Genomic DNA, 27,465 nt, shown 5'->3' with positions numbered 1-27,465 from the left:
ATCCTTCTTTTACCAAGACTTTGTAGCATAGAAACAACTATATATCGGAAACATACAGCTACATATATTAAACCTTTAAACAACATGCAACAACTTCCCATAAAAACAAAAACCTGTACAGAAATCTTTTTCTTCATACAGAGCTCCATGAAACCCTCCCCTACCCCAAAAAAGCAACACGTCTATTTTTTCAGTAACCACTTGAAACTCTCCACCCCTACCATCAGTCTCTTTTGGTTTAGTGAAAGAAGTGTGTCCAGTCCTTTTTCCTCCACTTCTTCTCTGCCTCTTCCTTTCCGATCAGTTTCTTGTCCCAACTGATATACTATTTCAGTTCATGCAGCCCTAGCTCATGCGCTCTCTTTTAATGAAAGCCAACTCCTTAAACACCCAGAGGTTTCTTACTTTCAATAAACTCATTCTAACACATGCTAATAAAATCCTTAATGACATTTCCTCTGGTCCCTTTGGTATGAGTTCATATACTACCATCTCCCATGTTAATGACAGGTTTATTATGGTGACGCTCAAAAAGTGGCAGACCCTTTCCCACACTCCCTTTGTATATGTACATAAAATTCCATAGACAGTCTATCTGCTCCTGGTAATTTCCCTCTTCTAAAAGTTTGTAAACAGTCCTCCACTTCCTTTAAGCTTATCTTGTCTTCCATTTTCTTTGCTTCCTCCTCCTCTACTTTCTCTTCAGTCTTTTCCAAGAAATCCTTCATCTTCTTTCTGTCTGTTTCCTTCTTCTGGTATAGCTCTTCATAAAAGCTTCTCATCGCCTCTAACACCTTCTACTTTTTCACCTTCTTCCCTCACTGATTTAAGCTCTCTTTTTGCCACCTTCCCTCTGGCCAAAAAGTATCAAGACCACTCTTCGTTTTCTCCCACCCAGTGCTTGTGCTAAGAACGTTTTCTCTCTAGTCTTCCTTTTAAACCAGGTTTCTAACTCTTTATTGTTTCTTCTAGTTCTTCTCATACCTGTCTTCCTTCTGCAGCTTCCTTTAGCAACTCCTGCATCTTTCTTTGCAGCTCTCTCTTATTCTTTTCCCTGCGCATTTCCAGCCTTCCATTCTGAAGAATTCTCCCATTCTCTTCTTCATCATCATCCACCATTCTCTGGTACTCTCAAAATATTTCTTCAGTGTTTGCCACCCCTCGTACTGCCTTGTGCATGCTTGACATCTCTTCATCTTGTAACAGCCACAAATTTAACTTCCGCAGTCACTACCCTCTCATGGGGTTCTTACCAAGACTCATTTCCACCTGCAGTGATCCACTTTTAGTGATCTGGTTACTACTAAAAGCCACAGTTATGGTTTCTTTCTTCCTTATCCCTATTTTTTTTATACAAACACAAAGTCAATTCTTGATTGTTTCTTTCCGCTAGGGTCTGTTCTAGTGAAAAATTTCTCCCTTGCCCAAACATCTCTTAGTGACTCTTCTTTTATTATAGTTGTTATATAATTATGGGCTGTCCACAGCTCCATTTCTTCCTTCCCCTGTTCTGTTGCCCACTGCAATTATACAATTGAAATCTCCCACTATTATGTTCAGTCTCCCGCTGACCATGTAAACCACTAACTTTCTAAGCAGTGCATTCCTTTCGTCCCTCTCTGGGGGTGCATATACATTGAAACTTTCTAATTCTGTTCCCCCTACTGATAGTATCATTCGTTGCAATCTGCCACTGATGATTTCTTCTACCTGCTTTGCTCTCCACTCTGGGTTCTCGAATAATATTGCTATCCCTGCCACTTTATTCTTATTTTTCCCTGACCACCGAGATGGTTCCTGTTTCCACCTTTTCTCAAAGTGTTTATAATCCCTCTCCTCTGATAAACCGCATTCTTGAAGGCAGATTGTATCTGTTCTTACTTGGTTCAACACTGATTCAATCTGTTTCCCATCTTTTCCTGACCTTAAGCGAAACTATTGTCAATGCCATTTATGCTTTTTTTTAAATGAGTGCGTCTCTCCCTTTAAGGTTCATCTCTGCTACTGCTCAAGGTGGTCAGCTCCTCCCCCTTCCTCACTCATATTTCTGTAGCCTTTGCAAGCTGCTGGATTCCTTTTGCATTTAGGAAGGTTTGCATATTCCCACTTCCCCACCTCGTGCCACCTTCTGGTCTCCATTCCAGGCTGGAGCCCAGCGGTGTTAGTGGCAGGAAACTGCTCTCCAGCTCTTCCTCCAACTCACCTCCCTCATTATCAGGTTTCTTCTTCCTGGTCTTTATCCATCTGCAGGTTCTTACTTTTCCCAGCCTGTCTCTCTGGTTCTTTTTCTTGCTCCACCTCCACTTCCGTTGTCTGTAGGATGTCTTCTTTCTTTCCCACCCCCACCTCCATGTTTGAGCTGTTTGCTGTTCCTGTTTTCCTTTCCATTCCATCTCCTGTCTTCTCCTGTGCTTTCCCAATCACAGAAAACTTGTTCCCCATCTCTGTTTCACCCTCCTGTGGGGTTTCTTCCACTATTTTTGCTTCGGTGTCCAACCCTACCTCTTCTCCTCTGGGTTTTGCTGTTCCTAGGGAGGTCTGACTATACTTGCAAAGGGTTTGGGGCACCTATGATACAAGTGTCCCTCTCCCTTACAAATACTGCATTTTAGGGAATTCTGGGATTCTGTTGCTCTATGCCCCATCCCTTCACATTTGTAGTACACTGTGAGGGAACAGACCCCTTGCTCAGAGCAGGACCATCCCCCACTAGATCATCCCAACCAAAGTTTGTTTAGCTGAGTTTTGAAAACCTCCAAGGATGGAGCTCCCACCACCTCTCTGGGTACCGTGTTCCAGGGTTTTGCGACCCTCTTAGTGAGAAAATTCTTCCTAATCTCTAATCTAAACTTCCCTTGCTGCAACTTGAGACCATTGATCCTTGTTCTGTCATCTGCCACCTGAGAACAGTCTAGGTCCATCCTCCTTTGAACCCCCCCCCCCCCCAGTAGTTGAAGCGTGCTATTAAGTCCCCTCTGTCTCCTCTTCTCTAGACTAAATAAGCCCAATTTCCTCAGTTTTTCCTCGTAAGTCATGTCCCCCAGTCCCTGAACCGTTTTTGTTGTCCTCCACTATACTCTCTCCAATTTGTCCACATCCTTTCTGTAGTGGGGTGCCCAAAACTGAACACAGTACTCCAGATGTGGCCTCACCACCAGTTCTGAATAGAGGGGAATAATCACTTCCCTTAACCTAGTGACAACACACCTACCAATGCAGCCCAGTATGCCGTTAGCCTTTTTGTCAACAAGGGCACACTGCTGGCTCATATTCAGCTTCTTGTCCACTATAACCCCCAGGTCCTTTTCTGCAGAGATGCTGCCCAGCCATTAAGCCCCCATCCTGTACTGGTGCATGAGATTGTCCTAAGTACAGGATTTTGCATTTGTTTTTGTTGAACCTCATGTGATTTCTTTTGGTGCATCCTCCAATTTGTCTAGGTCTCTCTGCATACTAGCCCTACCCTCCACCATATCTATTACTCCCCCCAGCTTGGTGTCACCTGCAGACTTGCTGAGGGTGCACTCTATGCCATATTTCAGGTTGTTGATGAAGACATTGAACAAAACTGGCCCCACTTGATACTGGCTGCCAACTAGACATTAAGCCATTGATTACTACTCTCTGAGCCTGATGCTTCAGCCAGTTTTCTATCCACCTTACAGTTCTTTCATGCAGCCCATACCCCCTTAGCTTGCCTTCAAGAATGTTGTGGGAGATGGTATCAAAAGCCTTGCTAAAATCAAGGTACATCCACCTGTCTCCCCGCATCTACAGAGCCAGTCACCTCATCACAGAAGGCAGTCAGGTTGGTTAGACATGACTTGCCCCTAGTGAATCCATGCTGACTGTTCCTGATCACCTTTTTTTTCTTCAAGTACTTAGAAATGGATTCCTTGAGGGCCTGCCTCCTGTCAATATTTCACAGGTGAAGCAATCAGGTCAGGAAATAAAAAAAGTTAATATTCCTTGTACCAGGTGAATCCTTTTTTGTCCATACATTATAGTTAAACATTTTGTTAAACCATCACACACTCCTTCTGCCATGCCCTTTCCTCATTCAGTGTGTTTATTGGACAGAGAAATGAGGGGAAAGTAGAAAAGTCTGGTGACTCATCCCCTGCAATTGCAAAGTATTGGGACATGAAGTCTCAACAGGGATCCTGGAAAAGGTGAAGAGTGGTAGTGCAGCTAAGAAATTGGGCTGTAGCTCTGAGATCTGTGGGTTTTTTCCATTGCAGTTTGCACATTGACTTTAAGAAACACTGAACTGTTTCATACACCAAGTGCTGTCCATCGTATGTGTTGAACAAGAATGCAAACTGTGTGGAAAAATAAAAAGATCATACTGCACTTTCCACACAAAGGAACAAACGACCTTAATTTAAAAATGTCCTAATTTCTGAGTGCTTCATCATGCAATCTTGACATTATTTATAATGCAGAGGATTTTTCTACTGCAGAGTTATTAATTTGGCTATGGTTATCTTTTATTAAAGGTGACAAACCTCTAAAATATTAAATAAAATTTCTTTTTAGTGCATAGATATTTGAAATCCTTGTTTTCTGTCTTCGAATCAATTGCATGCAAACAGCAGTATCACTTGTACATGGCATTTGGAGTCTGACTTTAAAATTGTCAGTTATTCAGTTGTACTCTGAAATACTGTAATTGTCTATTAGTATACTTGCTGAAGGCTGTAACCCTTTAAAAAATCAAGTCACAGTGGGTGATTCAAGGGCCTTTTAACTGGACTTTTTAATCTTTTCTAGCTTGTTCAAATCATCATAAATACAACACACTTGGAACAAGCCTGCAAATACCTTGAAGACTTTATAACTAATATTACAAATATTTCTCAAGAGACTGTTCATACTGCAAGACTTTATGGACTTTCTACTTTTAAGGTATGTAATATGTCAACATTTGAAATATTAAGTTAAAAATTGCATTAAAATACCTGTAAATTAGCTGTTAAAAAGGATGAATGGGAGATGAGGTTTGTATGCGTTTTATTGCTAACAACTTTCTAATTTTTAAGAATTCAAGATAAAATACCAGTATTTGCAATGAATGGGTGAATGCAGTTTTCCCTTTATAGCATTTTTAATATTAGTCATATGACCTGAAATGTATTTAGATTTCATGCCTGACCAACCTGATTTCTTTCTGTGGTAAGGTGACCAGCTCTCTGTGTGGGGGCAGAGCAGCAGATGTACCTTGACTTTAGGAAGACTTTTGACACTCTCTTAACGTGCTCATTAATAAGCTAAGGAAATACAGACTAGAGGAAAGTACTATAAGGTGGATACGTAATTGGTGGGATCATCATGTTGGACAAGTAGTCATCGATAGCTCAGTGCGTAGTTGGAGGAGGTATCAGGTGGGGTTCCCCAGGAGTCTTTCCTGTCTGATATTATTGAATATCTTCATTAGTGGTTTGGATGGTGGGATTGAGTACATGCTTAGCAAATTTGCAGACAACACCAAGTTGCATGGAGTTGGAGGCACTCTGGAGGGCAGAGCAACAATCCAGAATAATTTTGAGTAGACTAAAGAAACAGTTTGCAGTCAACCAGATAAGATTTAACGAGGAAAAAATGCAAAGTCCTGCACTTGGGATGGAATAATTGCATGCACAAATACAGACTGGGGAATGACTGGCGAGGCTGCAGTACTGTAGAGAACGACTTGGGGGTTATGGTAGACTATATGCTGAATATGAGCCAACAGTGTGCTCTTGCTGGAAAAAAGAACCCAACAGGATACTGGATTGTATTATTAAGAGTCACTTGCAAATCAAGGGAAGTGATTCTTTTGCTCTATTCAGCATTGTTGAGGCCTCACCTGCAGCCCTACAGTTTTGGGCCCTACATTTCAAGAAAGATGTGGATAGTTTGGAAGAAGTTCAGTACAGAGCAACAAAAGTGATTAAGACTTAAGAGGAAAGGCTGAAATAACCTAGACTAGGGTTATTTAGTTTGGAGGGAGGAAACTGAGATGGTATTTGATAAAAATCTTCAAATAACTGAAAGGCTTTTACAGAGAGGATGGAGATCGGATTTACACTGTGGCTGTAGGGGACAGAAATGAAGGACTCAAGCTGCAGTAGGGGAAATTGTAGTTGGAGATTAGGAGGAACTTTCTGACCATGAGAGGTGGTCAACCATTGGAATAGGCTGGCTAGAGAAACTTTGGAATCTCCATCCTTGGAAGTTATCAAGAGCAAATTAGCCAGACACTTGGTTGGGATGGTTTAGGGTTGGCCTGCTTTGAGGAGGGGGCTGGAGTAGATGACCTTATGAAGGCCCTTTCACTCCTACTTTCCTATGATCCTAAATATATAGCTAAAAAGTTGTATTTTCTCATGGATGCATCATGGCCTTGTTTTGAGGGGGAAAATGTATTATTTTATTATTTAATAACATCATAAATCCTAATGGGTTATTTTTCATATTCTGTAATGTGGTCAATTGCAGACCTGTTTTGAAGAAAACAATCCGTTTGCTCTATAGAGATACATATATATGAGATAAATATTTGCTTTTTCTCTGTATAACTGACATGCTTCCTGACATATGTTCAAAAATTCTTACTTAGTAATGTAAAAAAAAAAATGTAAGGCTGTTTAAATATAATTGCATTAAAATTCAAGGATAAAAATATGAAAATAAAAAATTGTTTCTGATGTTTTCAGAAATGCCTGTTTATAATGGTTCCTATGCAGCAACTGCATAGAAAGGAAAACTTGACTTTTGAATTAAAAAAGACCTATAAAACAAGAAAAGTCATGTTTGCCTTTTTAAAATTAATATTTTATTAATCTTTTTTTTATACCACTCTGTTTTATTTTTGTGTAACATCTATTTTCTAGATTTCAAAAAAGTATGAATTACTAATTAAAGGGAAAACAGAGAAAAACAATTGGGGGAGAGAGAAGGTTAATTCAAAAGTACAGTTAGCTCATCACCTGCATTTGCTTTGTTAAATGAAAATATTATAATCGTAAACATTCTATATTAGTGTAAGTGTAGGAATTAACAAAAAATGAAATTACAGATTTCATTGTCTTATAACACACAAAAAAAATTTTATGTGAACCAGCAATTTAGGCATAGTATAGTTTTTCTCTTCCTGTTCACCAGTGTTACCTGGCTGCATGTAATTAGTTCTTAGCCATTGCTTTTTCAATTGAGTTGGCAAGGTAAATTCTTAGAAAAAGACTTGGCATTATTTACAGGGAATATTGTATTCTTCTGGATGCTAGATTTTAGTATCAAGGGAGTATATATAAAAATATATGGTTATGTGAAAATTGCAAATTATATGTTAAATAGTAAATGGTTCATTATTATTTGTAGTATGGTAATGTCTGGAGACCACCAGTCAAGGTTCAGTGGCCCACTGTCTTAAGTTCTATCCAAACTTAACAATAAGTCGGCATGTAAAAGAGTCTTGTCTTATCTGAACTACTCTGCCAAATTTTGTCATTGTAGAACAATCATTTAGCTTAAGTTGACAGATATACTGTAAATTCTGTAAAAATCTGCAACATGGCTGTCAGTCTGTATAACGTTATTTTTTATATTTATACTCATAAATATGTTGTGCCACAGTATAAACTCTATTGTGTTCAATATGACAAGAATCGCCATGTTAGACCAGTGTTCAGTTTAGTCAGGTATTTGCCCTTGGCTGTAGCCACTAGCTGACGAATACATTTTGGAATGTAGGTGGAGTGCAGTTTATTGCACATGTTATTATAGAGTTCATATAACAACAATAAAATAAATATATATATTTTTTAAAGTACTTGTTTTAAAATACTGCTTCACTTCTACTTGTATAATCTTCACTGCTTTTCATCTTAAAATATTATCTGGATGAGTGATGCAAAAGGTAAGCCAAAATCTCAGGGCAGCCTGGAAAAAAGTCACATAAGTATCTACTTCCAAAGTGTCACCAATGCCATCTCTAAGTTAGGTGCTGTTACTTAGATGTTGCAAATGTGGGTACCCACTACAATTGTGTAAGTTATAAGGTAGATATCTGTGACTCTAAATGGGAAGTATTCTTAAATTTACATTGTGAGTAGAAAAATTCTGGGATGTATTTATTTATCTATTGTATATAAATATCCACATAAAAACAAGTCCAGAAAAGTAGTGCTATATGTGATTTTGAAATTAAACTGCATCATAATTCATGTGCGTCAGCAGACAAATTAAAGCTGTATAGGCAACTTTTGTTCTGGAATTTTCCAGCTTTTCAATGCTTGACTTTGCAACCTGGATAAAATTCTTTTAGTGTCATTTTTTGTGTGTGATTATTTCTAAGTTTTCATTAAAGCAGACTGAAAAAAACCAAATTGCTTCATATGGAATCGCACATGGTTTGGAAACTTCAGATTTGCTCTATAGACCTCTGCCACTGGAGCTTAAGCCAGGTGTAGAAGTAGGCTGTTACCCTCAGAGAAAAAATTTCTACAGCCTGCAGGCTGCAACTGGCTTGTGGAACCATTGGCTCTGACCTGTGGAGCTGGGACTTTGGTGTTCAGCAGTGGGAAGCTTTGCCCATGCTGTGCCACAGCTAGGAGATAGGTAGGGAGAAGCAGTAGCAGGCTGGTTCTAGTACTGACTTGTCTCAGACCTGAGCTGGGCCATTCCAGCTCGTCACCAGAAAACATCACCAGCTGCTGCTCTAGGGAGTTTCAGTTATTTGGAATTGGGCTTGTTTGTTTTTTCAGATTCATAGAGTCAGAAGGGACCTCAGTGGGCCATCTAGTCCAACTCCTTGCCCCTGGCAGGCAAGAAAGAGTCACCAACCCTGGAGTCATGTGATTCCACCTAGGTGCCTGTCCAGTCTCTTCTTGAAGACCCCCAAGGATGGGGTGAGCACCACCTCCCTTGGGAGCCCATTCCAGATTCTGGCAACCCTGACCGTGAAGAATTTTTTTCCTAATGTCCAGCCCAAACCTTCTCTCTAGTAGCTTATGGCCATTGTTCCTTGTCATTCCAGGGGGTGCCCTGGTGAACAGATCGTCGCCTACTTCATGTTGCTCTCTCTTTATGAATTTGTACGCTGCCACAAGGTCCCCTCTCAGCCTTCTCTTGGAGAGGCTGAAGAGGTTAAGGTCCCTTAGCTTTTCCTTGGGGCCTTTCCTGAAGGCCTCTAATCAGGCAAGTGGATCTTCTTTGGACCCTCTCCAGGTTGTCCGCATCCCGCTTGAACTGCGGTGTCCAGAACTGGACACAGTACTCCAGTTGCGGCCTGACCAGTGCCGTATAGAGGGGGAGAATCACTTCCCTGGACCTCTTGTGAAGCACCTACATTTGCACGACAAAGTGCAATTGGCTCTGCCAGCTGCTTCATCACATTGGCGACTCATGTTCATCTTGGAGTCAACAGTGACTCCAAGATCTTTTTCTGCCTCAGTGGAACTGAGAAGGTTGCCCCCCAGCCTGTAGATATGATGACAGTTCTTCCTCCCTAGATGCAGCACCTTGCACTTGTCCTTACTGAATTGCATCCTGTTGCTCTCTGCCCACTTCCCCAGCCTGTCTAGGTTGGCCTGGATCTGGTCCATCCTCTCCAGGGTGTTGGCTGTACCATAATTTTGTGTCGTCCGCGAATTTGGACAGGGTGGACAATTAAAGTTACTTTAATTTTTTTGATAAGCACCTGCAATCCCTTCTCTTTGAAATGGGTTGGGTTTGTTTTGGGCTTGTTTTTAAAGGCAATGTCACTTCCTTTTCTCATGAGACTTGGGAACACTGCTCGGCATCTCTCACTCCAGCTCTTGTCCCTCTCTGCCTTTCTGTGCTATTTCCACCTCTCCTGAGCTGTCTATTCCCTGCTTATCACTGATCTGCATTTAGGCCAGGCTGCTTACTCTTCCTCTTTGCTGTCTGGTTACCAGCATAGGGACCACTGAAAACATAGGAGCGACTGCTTGTCTGTCTAGTGTCCAGCAATTTAACAGCCTTCAGCTGCTGGCAGGAGCAGAAAAAAACCTGTTTAGCCATTTCATCCCTGATATTAAATGTATTAGGTCACTTTGTGAGGGACATGATGTGCATAGCACTTGGGAGAGCCCAATCCCAGTCTCCTCCTATACCAGCAAGAAGCAAGCTTTTGTAGCTGGGAGCCCCATGAACCCCAGTTTAGATTCATAGATTCATAGATCCATAGATGTTAGGGTCGGAAGGGACCTCAATAGATCATCGAGTCCGACCCCCTGCATAGGCAGGAAAGAGTGCTGGGTTTAGATGACCCCAGCTAGATGCCTATCTAACCTCCTCTTGAAGACCCCCAGGGTAGGGGAGAGCACCACCTCCCTTGGGAGTCCATTCCAGACCTTGGCCACTCTAACTGTGAAGAAGTTCTTCCTAATGTCCAGTCTAAATCTGCTCTCTGCTAGCTTATGGCCATTATTTCTTGTAACCCCTGGGGGCGCCCTGGTGAGTAAAACCTCACCAATTCCCTTCTGTGCCCCCATGATGAACTTATAGGTAGCCACAAGGTCGCCTCTCAGCCTTCTCTTGCGGAGGCTGAAGAGGTCCAGGTGCCCTAGTCTCTCCTCATAGGGCTTGGCCTGCAAGCCCTTAACCAAACGAGTGGCCCTTCTCTGGAACCCTCTCCAGGTTATCCACATCCCTCTTGAAGTGCGGTGCCCAAAACTGCACGCAGTACTCCAACTGCGGTCTGACCAGCGCCCGATAGAGGGGGAGTATCACCTCCTTGGTTCTGTTCATCATGCATCCGCTGATGCACGATAAAGTGCCATTAGCTTTCCTGATGACTTCGTCACACTGACAACTCATGTTCATCTTGGAGTCCACTAGGACTCCAAGATCCCTTTCCACTTCCATGCCTCCAAGCAGGTCATTTCCTAGGCAGTAGGTATGCTGGACATTTTTCGTCCCTAGGTGCAGCACTTTTCATTTCTCCTTGTTGAATTGCATTCTGTTGTTTTCTGCCCATATGTCCAACCTGTCCAGGTCTGCTTGTAGTTGTTCCCTGCCTTCTGGTGTGTCCACTTCTCCCCACAGTTTTGTGTCATCTGTAAAATTATGAGAGTTGACAAGCTCCGAGCCACAGGGGTGCTTCACCCACCCATTTCATATATGAAATGCCTAGAGCAGAAGGATCACCATAGCAGGGACCCAGCATCTGCAGCTGTGGACTCTGGGTCCCAGTAGCTGAGAGGTGCTGCTGGCACCTAGAATCCAGGTGTGGGACTCACAACGCTGGCTGGGCAAGGTGCACCCCTGTGGCTGGGAGCCTGTCAGCTGACAGGGCTCCCAGCTGCAGGGGAGACCCTGCTAAACATGCAAATTAAAGCATCATAGAAATCAGCCAGAAAGTTAGTATATTTTTGAGGTCTCACTTTATAGTTGTTTGGATCTTTTTATTTTATGAAAGTACTTAGCCCATGTAGCTGGTCTCATGGGCTAGGGACAGAAATTACACGTAAACCAGTATAAGTAATCGGAAACCAGTTCAGATCTGTAACACAACATTAGTTCAGTGCATGTAAACCACTTTCAAAATGGCTGAATAGTTTAAAATAAACCTAGATGGATGTAGCATCAGACTTAACTGATTTAGATTAAATCAGTTTATTGAACTTCTGTCCCAAATCCTAGCATCCCAGGATGCTTTACACCTCCACCACAAACCACTTCTTGCAAGGTGGGAGCGCTAGCTTTCGCCCAAGCTGTCTGCTCCAGCCAAACAGGGTAATGCGCTCTAGTGTACCCCTACTAATGGCCTGGGCGACTGCAGGCATGTGATTGCATTTCTAGAATCGAAAGTGAATGTCTGTTCACTTGGTTATTGATTCAGTTTACACAGCTTAGACTAACCTGCAAAGATTGAATTGATTCAACCTCAGGCTGTTTGACTGTCTGTATTTAGCCAAGGTTTGCACAATGGACCAGTTAATTGTGTGATACCTGTAATGTGTAAAGTTTGCCTTAGTTCATAGACTATAGGGCTGAGACTCTGTTCCCATTTCTTTTCTGCTAGGTGACCTTGAATATGGCACTCAGCCTCTCCATGCTTACCTCATTTTTGTAAAATTATGAGAGCTAAGTTTTGTTACTAAGTCTTTTCCAAGTATATGCAAATAGATATTTTTCATAGGCTTGTAACCTGAGCTAATAGGATCCACACAGGATACATCCCTAACATTAGAATAGTTCTTTCTCTTCCCTGCTGGCAAATGTCAAGTTCCTTTTTTACAGCATGGCTATGCTAGAGCTGCTTAATAAAACTGTTGTTAGAAGTTTTTAATTTGGACCTCATCACTGTAGTATCTTGACCACAATTATTACAGACAAACCCAGGTAGTATCACTTCTCTTTATATCACACTCCACCAATTGTCACAGCTTTCATTATTAATGTTTGGCTTCCATATATATATATATAAAAAAAAATAATGCAAAAATCCTCCATTTATTTTCTCTCTAGACTTGAACTCTGGGTAAATTTACTGCTTGATGTCACAATTATTGAATAAAGTTTTTAAGATCAAATCAGTTAATAGACAGTTACTGGCTAAGGTTGCCTTGTTGAAGAAATATGTGTAAAGATATATAACAGCAAAAATTTAAGTTATTTTTGTCAATGTAAGCTAGGTTTGCCAGGAATTTAAGATACTGCTGTAGTCTGTGTGGGCCTTGCCTAGGGCTTTAGTGCCACAAGTGTGAGTTATCTCAATTTAATTGTACATACTGTACAGTGTAGCTTTCTGGCTGCACTTAAACTCTCAAGCAATAAAATTATAGAAGGTTATGAGCGTGGGAGAAGCACGGGTATGGTGCCTTGGAAGGGGATGGATACTTATGAATTTGACTCCATTCCTCAAAATAAATAATAAATAAGCATTATGTTTGGATGTTATACAATCTCACAGAAAACCCAAAAAAGGAGTAAGGTACAAATTCTGACTTCTCTTAATTCAGAGCCATGGCACTGCCCTTTGTGAAGAGATAAGAGTATAAGTAAATGCCATTTGGTTTTGCAACTCTGGATATTGTCAGCTCCACTTTATATTGCAGGTTTTTGTCACTCCCATGCAAGCTGGTTTTATCTGGGTTAGACTATAATAAATTTATCCTCAGAGGATCCCTGAAAGATTATTCCCGTGTTGTAGGTAGGGAATTGACACACAAAGATTATGGAGTCAATCAAATGTAGGTGTCTAAGCAGGAGATGGGTGCCTGAATACCTTTTTGGATCTGGCTACAAGTGACTTGTATGTAGTCGCACTGAATGTCAGTGTCAGAATGGACACTGTATGGAAGTCTGTGGAATCCTAGTCCACAGTCTTAATCACAAAGCCATCCTTTCTCCTCCAGTCTGTCAGATGATCCTCTACCAACTTTGTTGCAAAAATTGAATTTTAATTTTGAAAATTGAATTGTAATTTACGGCTAAAATAACATAATCTGCATGATACATTTTTTTAGGGTATATAGAAGATAACTGAACCTATATGAATAATAGGCACAGCCTTTCATATCCTGACATGTTTACCAGTGTGAATAATTCTTTTTCTTGAGCATTACATGATGATATAAATTAAAATGTCATTCTTTGGATGTATGAACAGTAATCCCATTATAGAGTATTCAGAATAAACTGTATCATTATACATATTGATGAGTTCATATTTGATGAGATATAAACTGGAAGACTGTTTATGCCAAACATTTTTGAGGTTATACCTACCCGTTCCTCTAACTTGATTGTACATGATGTTATCCGTATTTAATTTTAATTTCTATATATAGATTTTCATTGTAAAAGAGGAAATTGTGAAATAATCACAGTAAACATATGAGAAGATACTGTATATAAATATTCTGTTAAGCAGGCAATTTTTCAAATTATGTTTTCTCTAGAACTTAATAAATTCACCATGAAACTGTTGAAAAAGCAAAGCTCTCACCTACATTCATAAACGTTTAAATATTTAAAAAATACAGTTGGAAGTTCTCATAGCTACTAACAACCATTCAATTAACTATTTGTCTGTGGAAATTAAGACATGGTGCATAATACAGAAGCTAATTCCTGCTTTGATTCGAAATATTTTAAGTAATTCTTGACCTAAAGTGTTCATGACTTTCAGCCGTGGACTTTATGATCTAATAGTTCAAGAGAAGTGCATATAAAACTGCCCACTGGAAATCTTTAATGTATGCTGTCATAGTAGAAGTTCTCCTATGAGAAACTCCATAGTAAATCAAAGTCCAGGCACTTTTCGTAGGCACCATACAGTGCCTGTGACATTGTTGTAAACCTAGCAACCATGGTAATTACCATGTACTGACCCTCTTGTCACTTGGTGTCTGTGAAGAGAAATGGAAAAGGTAGAGAGGGGCCATGGGAGAATTTTCTTTTCTCTGATTCTGTTTTGAGAGTTTGTGTGGATGAGAGATTTTTTGACAGGAGAGTAGTATCTGTGCTTTTCTTATAAGATTCTGATTCTTTGGCAACAGAGTTAGTAGTATTCCATTTCCCTAGTAATTGGGGTAAGTGAAGTAGAAGAGTTTTCTTTAGAGATAGTTTTGGAAGTTATAAGCCAAATTTGGATGCTGCTTACAATCTCACGTTGTAGTTAGTGAAACTGTAATTCATAAAGTTTCCTCTGCCCCGGAAAGTCAGAGTTGGTTGAAGACATTTCCTTCCTACTACTAACATTTTTAATAATTATTTATCTTTTCAGTTTTGTATATCTAAGGAAGTGTCTTCCAGAGTATAATATGTTGACTTTTTATCATAGCAGCAGGCAAACCTGTTCTAAATTATATGTATATTTGTGCAATATATTTGAAAGAAGCGTTTAAGAGTTTTTGATGCTCTTCTTGGTCGCATCCTTTTCAGCAAAGGTTGGGTTTGTCTGAATTTTTGGTAATTACTAGAAAACAAAATTAAAATATTATTACCTCTCACTAGAGTCTTCTCCTGTGTTGTTGCAGTGGTGGTGATGCACATTGGAGGGTTCCTGGCCAAGTATTCTCCTATTAAAATGTTATTTACCATATGAATAAATATTTGGATGCTGTTCCCTATTTTAGCATTGTTTCCCACTCGTAATGTCTACCCAGTTGTTCTAAGTTGTTGCGACTGGATTTCAAACATGTTTCTGGATGTCTTCCCAGTTTGTTCCAATATAAAGTTAATGTTGTTGATGATATCTATGTAGATACAATCTTGAAGACTGTATTTTTGACTGATCTGTTCGGGCAGTTTTGACTCTGAATGGCTGGTTTAGGTAATTCAGTTTATTCTGCTCTCCTGTAGCATACAAGAAGTCTAGAATGTTGGAAATAGTTGCTAGATAGGTAGGGAATTTTAGTTCATTTCCAGATTTTGAAGGTACGTTTCACAGACGTGTTAATCTGATCTTGCTGTTATTGTTGAAAGATCCTTAAAGAATATTCTTTCCAGAGGTGTTGCATCAAACTGGTTTTTACCACACACCTTACCATATTAGTAATTCTGAAGAAACTAACCCTATTCTGAGATTTCTGAGAAGAACTATAACGCAACAAATTCTATATGATCCATGGTGTCTGAGGAAACCAAGAAAACCTTTTGTTTGTTGTTTTTTTAATTAAATTTAGCGATTAATTTTTCTAGAATGGCGGTAAAAAATATACTCCTCTGTAAGTATATACTTCTCTGTATCTTAGGCAGGTAACGCTTACATTGTATTGCCTTCCCAACACATTTATTGTGAGTTTATTCCTTGCTGGGTTCCTAGTTTGGAATTTTTGGAATAGAAACTAAAATATATCTTTATATAAGTCTTCTAAAGTAGTTGCAACTTGCATTTTAGGTATTTAATTGGGGGGTGTGTATGTATGCTGAAACAAAGAATCAGGGTTTCTGAAATGCAGGGGCTAAGAAGAATTAATCCTATTGAGAGCAGATCCATCTGCTGTACTACAGTTTTTGTACAGGGATGCAAGACTAAACCTATCCAAATATTATATACCCTCTGGCACAGATGTTAAAGGATGGGTGAGGTACAATAAGACATCATCACTGCACTACAGTGCTTTTATACTCTGTATTTTCTAGCTGGTTGCCCTCAATTTTCCCATTAGCTCTCATGTCTTACTAAGAGTTTTATAAATAGGGGAAGGAATAAAGGTGAAGAGCATACCTTGACAGTGGGGTCTTACTACATTTGTCTTTCATGTGAGATCTTCATGATTAGTGCTTTCTGTGGAGCTGCTAAAATGCATATATGTGTATAGAGATAGAGATTATATTGAGAGGTATGAATCCATATGTTCCTAAGCATCAAATAATCACTTATTATAACCAGACTTTACTTGAATTTAGATGCAAGTAGAATTTCCCTGTCCTTTAATCTTTCCAAGTGAATGCAGTTTAAAGTTCACCTCATATTTTCTGCTGATTAGCTTGCTGATTAGCTTCTTAATTTTCCTAAAGCAGGTAGCTTTGTGAGGCCAGTCTGTTGAAAAGCCTGTGGACCATTGACCAGATGGTTTTAATAGGGGCTGCAATATCTTTCTTAGCCAATAAAAGGGGTACAGGTGTAACCAGCATGGTGTACCCTGGTAGGCCAGTCAGTGTAGGCTGGGCTGCCTGTTATGGATTCTGATTGCATTGGAGTGACTTTACCGTAAACATTAGAACTTCACATTTGAGGAGTAAATGAACATTTCTGTTGATTCAAAACCAGCATAAAGGCACGTGCTCACCTATTTCCCTATTGACTGCCGAGTTAAGTACCTATTTATTCAGGCCTTTCTTTGCTTTATAGTTTCTGTGCATCTCTGGGTCACTGCATTTTGAGTATGACCTTCTTTTCTTCCATCTGTTACAGGTTGGTTTGCTTCTAACAGAAAGGTTTGTAACGTAGTCCTCTTGTACAGTGGAAAACAGTCCTCAGGGATCACTGATCTGGGACACTTCTATACTGCCAGTGAAAAGAGGTTCATGCTGCTTGGTTCCATCCCCTGTTCACCTTGAAGAGCATCCCCTTCTCTTCTTCCACATTCATCTCGCAGTCCTTTCCTCCCCTGGTGTTGCCTCTGGCTTGATTTTGTAGCTAACATGTCTTGTGTCTGTTTTTATGATTAACTTCCTGTAAGGACTCTGTCTGGCTGGTAAGAGCCCTCTTACTCAAATTTCTACTGCTATGAAGGAAGCCCTGCAGTTTCCCTTTCTCACTTTTCCAATGGGGAGAGTATATCTCACAACCTCTTCCTCTGTAGTAGAATGAAAATTAGTACCTAGCGACATTGGTTTGACCCCTTCTCATTCCCCTTTTCTCTGGTTTACTAAGGTGTATTACAGCAACTCTACCGCTATTAAGCCAGTATTAGGAACCTGAAACTACCCTTAACCTTAGATCAATTGTGACCACAGTCTATTCAAGATTCCCAGGAATATTAGAAATGACTGATTTCATATTATCAAAAGTATGTATAAGCAAAATCTGAAGTATTCCATCCCCATTATCTAGAAAGAGGTACATATAGTGAAAATTTAAGGCAGGGGTTTTTTTCTAAATGTAGCATGGATTTTCTTTATTCATCCGTTTGGTCCAGTCCTATTTAATGCTTTAGTAACTTTTTTATTTCTGAGAAAATGAGTCCTCGGTACTTTAACAACAATGCTTCTTTAGCCTTTATTTGGGCAAGGAATGCCATGTAACTGTAACATTTAGTTTTGCACTTCAAAAGAAGAATGTCTGAAGAATGAGACAATGAATGAAGGTGATTTCTTTCATTTTCCATTGTTGCAGGACACTAAGGTGCCTGCTCCTCTACGAGCAGAAACTGCTTGGGGGAGAGAGCTGGAAGAGCCAGACAAGCTCACAGGTGCAGGTTACCATGGCAACAGGCTAATGAGCAAATTAGCTTGCACCTGCACCTGGTTAGCTGACTGGAAGAGACAGGGCCCTGGGCCCATATAAACCCCAGGACTAGAGAGGCAGTTCCCTGCCAGCAGCCAAATGGGAAGGAGCCTCCAGGGAGGAATTGCCCGGAGATGCTGCAGTTGCCCGATATGATGCACTTAGAGCTAATGGGGCTCCAGGAGCTTGCCAGGTACCCTTGGCTACAAGGCACTTAGTGCTGGGGTAGAAGTTTGACTCTTTTAAAGGGGCAAAGTACACCCTGAACTTTTTGTGTTACGTTATAGCCCAGGGGCTTATATTTTGGTTGCTGTCTTATAATGCTGATGGATTGGGCTGAGGCTATTGGGGAAGGAGGAGGCCTCATTGGGGACCCACTATGATGGGGGGACCCCAGTGCCAGAGAAGGGTGCAGCAAAAGGGGGTGAGCAGACCCCAGTGCCAGTGTGGGGCACAGAGACAGGGCTGCGGAGAGCCCAGGGAGGACAAGGGACTGAGCTATAGCAAGGCCCAGGAGAGACAATGTCAATACAATCTGCAAGGCTTGGGGTGTGGTAAAGGGGTGATTTTGGAGCCATGCATCTAGCCCATAAGACTGAGGGTGTCCCATGAGGCATCCATTTTGAGTGGAATCCAAGAACCCACATGGTCCAGTGGGACCGTGTCCAGACAAACTCAAGGGCAGCCTCCCAATCTACTAAAATTACCAGCAAGACATGGCGGGTGAGAAAAAGGGTGCCTGTTGGGCAGGATTGGCATGGTCAAGGAGCCCTAGGGGTATCATGGCCATCCCTGGGGACCCCATCCTGTGACATCCATTTTTTAGGCTTATATTCTTACGAATTAGACTTTCCACTCTTGGTTTAGAAGGAGCTACCATTGGGAAAGATTCCCTTCTAAGGTTTCTGAATCTGATCCAAGCTGATGGCATTAACTTCATCCTAGCAATCAGTTTTATTCTACTGCTTTCTTCTAACTTTACTTCTCATGGGGCACATCTACATGACATGTTTTACTTGAGACTAGAGCAAATTACTACACAGTAAGCATCACTGTTTACACATGCAGATGCTTACTGCACAGTAATTTTCTGTAATCGTGAGTAAATTTGCTACCTGTAAATACAAGTAGAAAATATACTCTTGATTACTTACTGCACAGTAGTGCACATGTAGATGCCTGGCTGGAAGCACATTTGCTCCTAGGCAGCAGGGGGTGGGGTATTATTTCAGCACCTACCAGGAGACAGTTTTTTTCCTGGCCCCACACTCCTTGCTGCTGCAGGGAACCAGTGCAGGGCTGGGGGGTGCAGAAGCAAATTGCTGTCAGGAGCAGAAAATCTGCTCCCAAATCCCTGTACATGTAGCTGCATGCCTGGGTCACCTTAATCTAGAGTAATTTACAAATGGCTGGCACACATTTATATAAGCAGTGACAAGTCCAGTCCCTCAGATTTTGCCTCTTGTGGAACCCTCATCTATTTTGCTTTGGCCATTAGTTAAAGCAGTGATAGTATCTCACTAGTGCTTTAGCAACAAGTTCTGTATCTTTCCCTAGATTTTTGGGAGCTTCAAAAATTCCCTTCTCCCATCAGAACAGTAAGAAGGATGGGGGAGGTCAGTTTCTTTAATGGCTCATTCTCCCATTCTTTGCATGTGTAGATGCACCCAGTAAAACCAGTTTGTTCTGTGTCATCTTTACAGTGTTGGCAGATAAGAGGAGGTGTTAGCCCTCTAAGACTATATTCACCCCGTTGCTTATGAGATGATACCTCTTCCTTCTGCCTCAGGAGATACTGTGAAGTCTTGCTAGCTCTCGGGAAGTAAAGACTGATCAAAGTGCTCCATTTTTTGATCCTAACTCCATTTTTTTTTTTAAGTTTCCTTTGTTTGTTCATTCATGAAGGCCAAGTAATGGTGGAGTTTGACAAGGATGAAATGTGTATGGGAGCTCCTCAGGAAGAACCTTCCTAAATCTTAAGGCTTTCTGAACCTGCCCACTATAAAGATATCATTCTAATTTGTTGTTGGATGGGGAAAAAAGAAATCCTGAAATAATGGGAAATTTCTGTATGGAAAATTGTGAGTCATAGGCTTCCTCTGTTTCTCTCCCCTCAGAAACTATTCTCAACTTGTGACCATCTCTTTCAGTTATATTTCTGGCCTTTCCTGCTCAGGAAGTATGTTGCCTGAACTCTGAAGTAGAATGGGTATGTTAATACTAATTTTGACTAGTAATTTTTTAAAATATTTTTTTCCAGTGAGGAAAGACAACTCACGTAAAGTTTAAAAAAAAAAAAAAATGGGGTGGCCTCTTTTTACCTATTTTTCAAAAAGGCAGCACTGCCTTATTTTTTCTGTCTTATTTTTTACTTCACCATCCTTTTTTGTTTTTTTTCCTAGGTATATCAGGGTTGGGTACTAGTTTTCTAAGCACTCTTACTTGAACAGTTCCTGGAGTTTCCTTGAATGAAATGACTGAGCCACATTTTATGTATACTGTTATCACTTTTTTGATTGAGATACAGACAGCAACAGTGTTACTTCTTCTGTATATACAGAGCTAAATGTACCACGCCTAATTATCTGTGTGCTCATACTGTGTCTGTCACTGGTATCCAGGCACCTAAAAAACATTACAGGATTAACGGCAAGTAGAGACAAAGTGTTTATAACCACTCTCTTTGGTTTCTCTTTTCTCCTCAGCATGACTTGAAACTCTTATTTTCTATGGCGTACCCACTTTTAACAGAACATGCTCTGCTTGTGGTAGAAAATCCTTTTACGATTAATCTTTTTATGAAAAACTACGTACTTCACTAATTCAGCCATCCATCCTGCAGTTTGGTATGTTATAATACTATTAACCACATCTCCTGGAGGCAAATAATATCAGGTCCCTTACATTTAAGTTCTTAAGGATTTCTTTTTCTTTATTAATATTGATCCCACACACAATTTGTAAGATCATTTTATAAGAACCTCTGACTGCATGTTATTTTTTCAAACTGCAATCTTTGACACTCATTATTTCATCCTAAATTAATTAGCTGTTTGCCTTTTTATCTCCCATTATAAAACTTTTATATAACATTTTACTTAATTTATTCAGATAGTGATACTGGGTGAGTGGTTGCATCTGAGTCAGACCAGATGAAGATGCTGGGTGTAATCAGTATGCTAAAAACTATGTCTTAGCACTAGTCTTTCTAATGGCTCCACTTAAATGTTCAAGAGAAGTATGGTAAGATGGAATTCTGCAATCCTTGAAGATGACCTCCCTTTGAGCAGAAGTATTGGTGCCCGAAACTACCGTCCTGGGAAAACTGATGTCTTGGGAGAATGAACCATTAAAGAAACTGACCTCCCCCATCCTCCTTACTGTTCCAATGGGAGAAGGAAATATTGGAAGCTCCCAAAAATCTAAAAGATGCAAAACTTGTTGCTAAAACATTTGTGGGATACTATCACTGTTTTAACTAATGGTCAAAGCAAAACAGGTGAGGGTTCCATGAGAGGCAAATCTGAAGGACTGCCCTTGTTACTACTTATATAAACCTGTGCCAGCCCTTTTGATTTATTTAGTGGATAGTAGAGAAAAAATAATTATTTTTTTTATTAACTACCAATCCTGGAAGCCTCAGTAGGTGCACTTCATTGTAGGTTTCATTGTTACGAATTAAATTCAAAAGCTTAAAATGGGGTTTATCACCAAATAATGATTTACAAGCATGTCAAACTACAGAAAGTTCACGTCAGTATAATCTTGTATTTGAGCTCTTAACAAGTTGCTAGATTCTTAAATGTCAAATTAGGCGAACTCTTCCCTTGAAATTTGTTTGACCATAAAAATGTTATTTCAAAATTCTTTCTTTTGACAGTTTTATACATTCAACAAATGTATTTTCCCTTGCGTAAAAGTTTTCCAAGCAAAGAGTGGGCAAAAAGCTGCTAATGAATGAAAAATCAAATGTCTTGTATTTAGTTCAAGAAAATATATATAAAGAGTAATATAATACAATTAAAGTTGCATACCAGAATATCTGTATAAATTGACAATTTAATAGAATATATCTGAAATATTTGTGCACGCTTGTTTATGTTTTGATGCGTTTTTCCGTATACCCACCTGACCCCCAGATATGTTCAATACATTTTGAGCAAAATCGTATTTCACCTTGTTCAGTGTCAAGTGATGATATAACAAAAGTGGCTCATGAGATAAGAAGCAAGGTTTAGATGCAGGACTAGAATGTTAGGGTGGGACAGAATTGTTGTGGAGCTGGATAAGTGGAAATGACACTGGCTGGAGCAAACAAGGGATGTATGGGTGCAGTGGTCAAAATTGTATTTCACACTGTGCTGAAATCACTACTTGTTATAAATACATTGAGAGTGTGCAGGTGTGTTTAAGTAAAGTTTTTTTTTTTAAACTGTGTTCTCAATTTTTTAAAAATCTTTTTTGAAATCTTACATGTTTTGTCAAATCCTATATTTTAGCCCTGTCTCATTGTTTTTGAAATATGAGGTTGACAGTCATATGCTATATAATTCTTATCTTGTGTGCAGCATCACTTTGGCTCTTAAGCAGGAGCCTATTTTTATTCACATGCAGTAGCTAAGTTCCCTTCTTAAGGTTACAAATGCAATGGAGAAGTTCAGTAAAAGGATATGAGCAGGAAGCCAGAGACTTGCAAGCAGGAACAGACCCTGGTGGTGGGAGTGGGTTACTATAGCTCACCAAATACAAGCAGCAGTGGAAAAGATCTCTTCAGAATTAAGAAATATCTCAGCAAGCTTCCGGATGAGAGTGATGATACTAGATATCCTCTAAAAGTGCAGTTCCCAACTCCTGAGATCAGCTTTCCAATTTCATGGTGTGATTTCTGTGAGACTAGCATGTGATATTGAAATACTTCACAGTAGAGGACCAGCTCACAGTCCAAATGGCTCTCTAAGTAGCAACTGATGCATCTTATACTGCAGCCCAGACAGTGCACGCTGCTATGGCAGTTAGTAGAAGCAAGAATCCCAAAGGGGGGACAGGTTACAATTGAGGACCTCCTACTTGAATGCAACAAGTGTTTTAGTAGTGGTACAGATGAAGTACTCCATACTGTAAGAGATTCTAAAGCAACCCTGAGATATTTGACTTCGTATATCCCAATCCAGTGAAGAAAACAGTGACACCTATTTTTAGATGGAGTCTGCAGTCTGTGCATTATCAATAACAATGGTCCTCAGGTTCCCCCTGGAAGAGACAAAGATTTTACTGAGTGGCCCTCTGCTTCTTCCTCTGACTTGTAGTTTAGGCCACTGGAGAGGAATCAGTTTTGATGCAAGCATCATTTGTCTGTATGTATCACTTTTAAACCTAGTCTCTGCCAACCTTCCATTTAGCAACTGATTTTCCTATATCCAGAAGGCTGAACTAGAATAACCTTAATCAAATGACTACTTGACATAACTGAGGGAAGAGTATTCCATCCAGAATCAAATTGTTCCAATATCCTTTCCTTTGCATCCAGTCCCTCTTCAGGTACTCTTCTCATGAAAGACTGTTGAAGCAAGAGGTATACTTTCTTACTTAATTAGGAGTAGTAGAAAGAGTGCCTCCAGAATTCAGGGACAAGGAATTTATTCCCATTATTCTTTAATCCCAAAGAAGAAGAAAGCATGGTACCTATCCTTGCCTTCATCTCAACACCTTCCTCTTTTGCTTCAAAATCCTTATAGTAACCTTACCTTCTTTTATCTCCTCTCTGGCTTGTATGAACTTTTTTACATCTCTCATCTCACAAGATATCTTTTCAACCACTTTATCCTCTCTGGGCTTGTAACAGGGTAGTCTTTCCTCAAAAGAGGAAACAGTCAACCCTGTTGAGAGAGTCCAGCTGTGGGGCATTTGGATAAACAGGGAATGTCCCATTAGGACAGAGTGAGCAGAATAGGGGAAATAGTGAACTGTGAGCAGAACAGCTTGCCAAGAGTGGCCAAGCTTCTGTGCTAGAGCCAGAGCCAAAAGTCTCCCCTCCTAGTGCCCAGATAGAGCAAAAGGATTTGGTTTTGTTTGCTTATTTGTTTGCTGGCTTGTTGCATAAGAACTGTGTTTTATTTGGGAGGGCTGGCTGAGGAGCAAAACCTGTTTGCAGAAGCCAGCAGGCTAGGCAACCCTAGGGTGACCATAAGGAAATCTGGGACACTGCCCCTCCTGTCAGCAGTGCTGCCTCAGGCAGTGACAGAGGCCAGTGGGCAGGGGCATAGACACAGTTTGGCAGGGAGGTGGAGCTGCCTAGTGTACCATACCACTCTGCCTCCCTTCTAGACTGTGTCTGGCACCCCATGCCCTGTGATTCTGGGACGCTTGTTTCAATTTTCACCAGCTAGCTGGGACTGGCCTTCAAAATCCAGAACTATCCCTGTCCCACCCTAGGCAACCACATTTACATGGCTATAGTGCTGGGATCCATCTTGCATGCTGTCCTTCCATTCCCATGACCTTTTCATTCTTTTCAACTCAGTGGACCAGCTTTGACAGATGTGGGGGACCTAGGAGCTAAGTCTTCCATTTTCTGGGCAGATGACATTAACCGCTGAGCTGTTGAGCATACAGTGGGTGGGAAGCTCCACTTCTTTTGTACCATCTTCCTTCCAAAAGATGTACTGGTCAGATAGGCATACATCTCCTCTATGTGTTGCATCCAGTGTAACAGAAGCATCTTCTCATAGCTCTGAACCAGACAGCGAAGTTCTGAGGATGAACAGGAATAGGAGCATCCCTGTACCTACTATTTCCTATAGGGTGTCTACAGGCAACTCTGCTAATATGCTCTGATGGCTCATAAGGCTCCCCACTGACAGAATAGGAGAGCTATTATCTCCCCAGGGCAGAATAGGACTGCTGTCCTGAGACAAGATTTATATTTTGGTTGAGTGGCTGCATCAGTTTACATGTCTAGTAGGTGGAATAGAAACAGGCTCAAGAGTTCAACCTGTATAAACCATCTCCTGAAGAAGGAAGAATATCCATTTATCCTCCAGTGGTGCTTTTTGAGGTGCGTTGTCCACACACATTCCAGAACTTGCCTTCTGTTCATGCAAATCAGGGGTTCTTGTACAATAATAATTTTTGCATAGATTGCATGCACAAGTACTGACTGGGAAATAATTGGCTAGGTTGCAGTACTGTAGATAAGGGCATGGGGTTACAGTAGTACATATGCTAACGTGTTGCAAAAAAGGACAACAGCATACCAGATTGTATTAATATGAATGTCTCTTGCAAATCAAGGGAAGTGACTTGTCTGCTGTGTTTGGCACTGCCACACCTAGAGTCCTTTGTCCAATTTTGAGTCCCACACTTCAAGAAACATGTGGATAGTTTGGAAAGAGTCCAAACAAAAATAATTGGAGGCCTTGGAAACCTGATTTATGGAAAAGATGAAAGAACTAGGATTATTTAGTCTGGAGAAGAGAAGACGTGGGGGTTATTTAATAACAGTCTTTAAATACCTTGAAAGGTGATTATAAAGAGGATGAAGATAACCTTTGCTCTGTGCTGGTAGAACACAGGACTGGAGCAATGGCATCAAACTTCAGCAAGGGAAATTTAAGTTGAGGGTTAAAAAGAATGTTCTGACTGAAAGTGGTCAATCATTGGAACAGGCTACGTAGAGAAGTTGTGCAATCTCCGTCCCTGGAAATTTTCAAAAGCAGGTTAGATAGACACTTGGCTGGGATGATTTAGTCAGGGATGATCCTGCCTTGAGCAAGGGGCTAAGTTAATGACCTTGTGAGGTCCCTTCCAGCTATACTTTCCTTTGATGCTGTTCTTATTAGTGAAGAAACTAAATGACTGTTGAGGCAGGAGGTAAAAAAGCAGTTGGGACAGGTGTGGCCTCAGTGATGCTCGAGTTAAAAAGAAAAAGTCTGCTTTTGCATGCATGGGATACATGAGACTAGAATCTGTGGCAGCCACATACTTTGAACAGTAAGAGTAACTCTAGGATAAGTGACTGCTCTTTTCCCTACGCTTGCTAGATTAGGGTTTGTTTATTAAAGTGTGTAAAATTTTTATCTGATTCTTATCTGAGAGATGTTCAGTTACAAAATGAACTAGAAGGTTTAGCTGTGCATCAGAATCTGACTGACTGCATGGTTTTCAGGTTACTTCCATGAACATCTCTTCCTACAAAGTAAAATTAGAATGTTTATGATTGATGTGGTGGGAAATGGATACTGCGGAGGATAGAGACATGGATAGTGGGTGATATGTTCTGAGCCGTAGAGTGTTGTAATTAGGACTGTCATTTATACAAATAAGAACTATTTATACATCAAAAGTATAATTTAGGGCATTATTACATAAAATCCTATCATTGCTGGAATTTTGGCCATTACAGGTATCATGATTTAGACTCGTTTTTTTCTTTATGGGTGGTCAAATAATTTTTCTGCCTGGTCATAATTTAGCAAGACACAAATTGAAGATTATCACTAGGAAAAAGAGTAATTTGGTAGATTTCCTCTCCCCTGGATGATTCGACAGAGAACCAATACGCCTCTGCAAGTATATTGAGCTATAAGCACTAGCGACGCTTAGGGGATGAATGCGGGTACATATGCACACCCCTGAGCATGGCAATGCACCCCCTGTGAAAAGGCACCACCAATACTGCTGGTGGCACTTTTGGGCAGTCACTGCTCACCACCCCCACTCACCGCCAGCGGCATCTGTGGGTGGTCCGCAATTGCTGCTGGTCACTGCTGACACTGCCGGCAGCGTTTGCAGGTGGTCACCAACTGCTGGTTGGCCCCCGCGCGCCCCCCCCGGCCAACAGCTCCGTGGCCACCTGTAGGAGTTCCCTGCTTGCCACTGCCATGCTGCCACCGCCAACAGCACTGCTGACACCTGTGGGAACTCGCCATGCTCCCCCAGCCTCCAGGGGCACGCGGTGTTCATGGATATAAATACTTTCATAGTACACCTCTTCATAGTATCTGAAAACACATATTCACTTTGATATGTTGATATTTTGATACTAGGAATTCAGTTACATTGCTACAGGAAACTGAATACTTCCAAGCGGCAAGGTAGAGTCTGGATATAAAAATTAGTTAATAGTTCTTGACTCACAAAAAGCCAAGTGCTGTGTTAAATGATATAGTCCTGAATGAGATTATCTCTGTTTTTGGTAAAATTTTAAAATACCAATAATTACATAATTATTATTATTATTTTTTTTTTTAGGATGCAAGACATGCTGCAGAAGGGGAGATATACACCAAACTTAACCAAAAAATTGATGAATTTATTCAGCTTGCTGATTATGACTGGACCATGTCTGAGCCAGATGGAAGAGCGAGTGGATACTTAATGGACCTTATTAATTTCTTAAGAAGCACATTTCAAGTTTTTACTCACTTGCCTGTAAGTACAAAATGGAGCTTGATTTTAGGTTAACAGAATCCTGCAAATTTTAGCTCTTCTCTGATTTTGAATAAAATAGCTTTTAAGTTATTCTTGTAGTGTGGTAGGTAGGCTTTTAGACTTTT

The 27,465-nt window shown here is 40.5% G+C and overlaps 1 protein-coding gene across 6 annotated transcripts in view; it reads left to right on the top strand.

The window, feature by feature from the left end:
• The window catches only part of EXOC6 (exocyst complex component 6), a 161,383-nt gene that overhangs the window by 71,304 nt on the left and 62,614 nt on the right, over window positions 1-27,465 (top strand). For all 6 annotated transcript variants that reach the window (XM_059729979.1, XM_019484236.2, XM_059729978.1 and 3 more), the window contains exons 17-18: window positions 4,774-4,908; window positions 27,161-27,340. In XM_059729979.1, coding sequence (XP_059585962.1) covers window positions 4,774-4,908; window positions 27,161-27,340 — 315 coding nt within the window. The remainder of the gene's footprint in view (window positions 1-4,773; window positions 4,909-27,160; window positions 27,341-27,465) is intronic.

This window comes from Alligator mississippiensis, chromosome 6 (genome assembly GCF_030867095.1).
Source record: "Alligator mississippiensis isolate rAllMis1 chromosome 6, rAllMis1, whole genome shotgun sequence".
Classification (NCBI taxonomy): domain Eukaryota; kingdom Metazoa; phylum Chordata; order Crocodylia; family Alligatoridae; genus Alligator; species Alligator mississippiensis.
The sequence above is the reverse complement of the archived record's forward strand: the minus strand, read 5'-3'. Positions and strand labels throughout refer to the sequence as shown.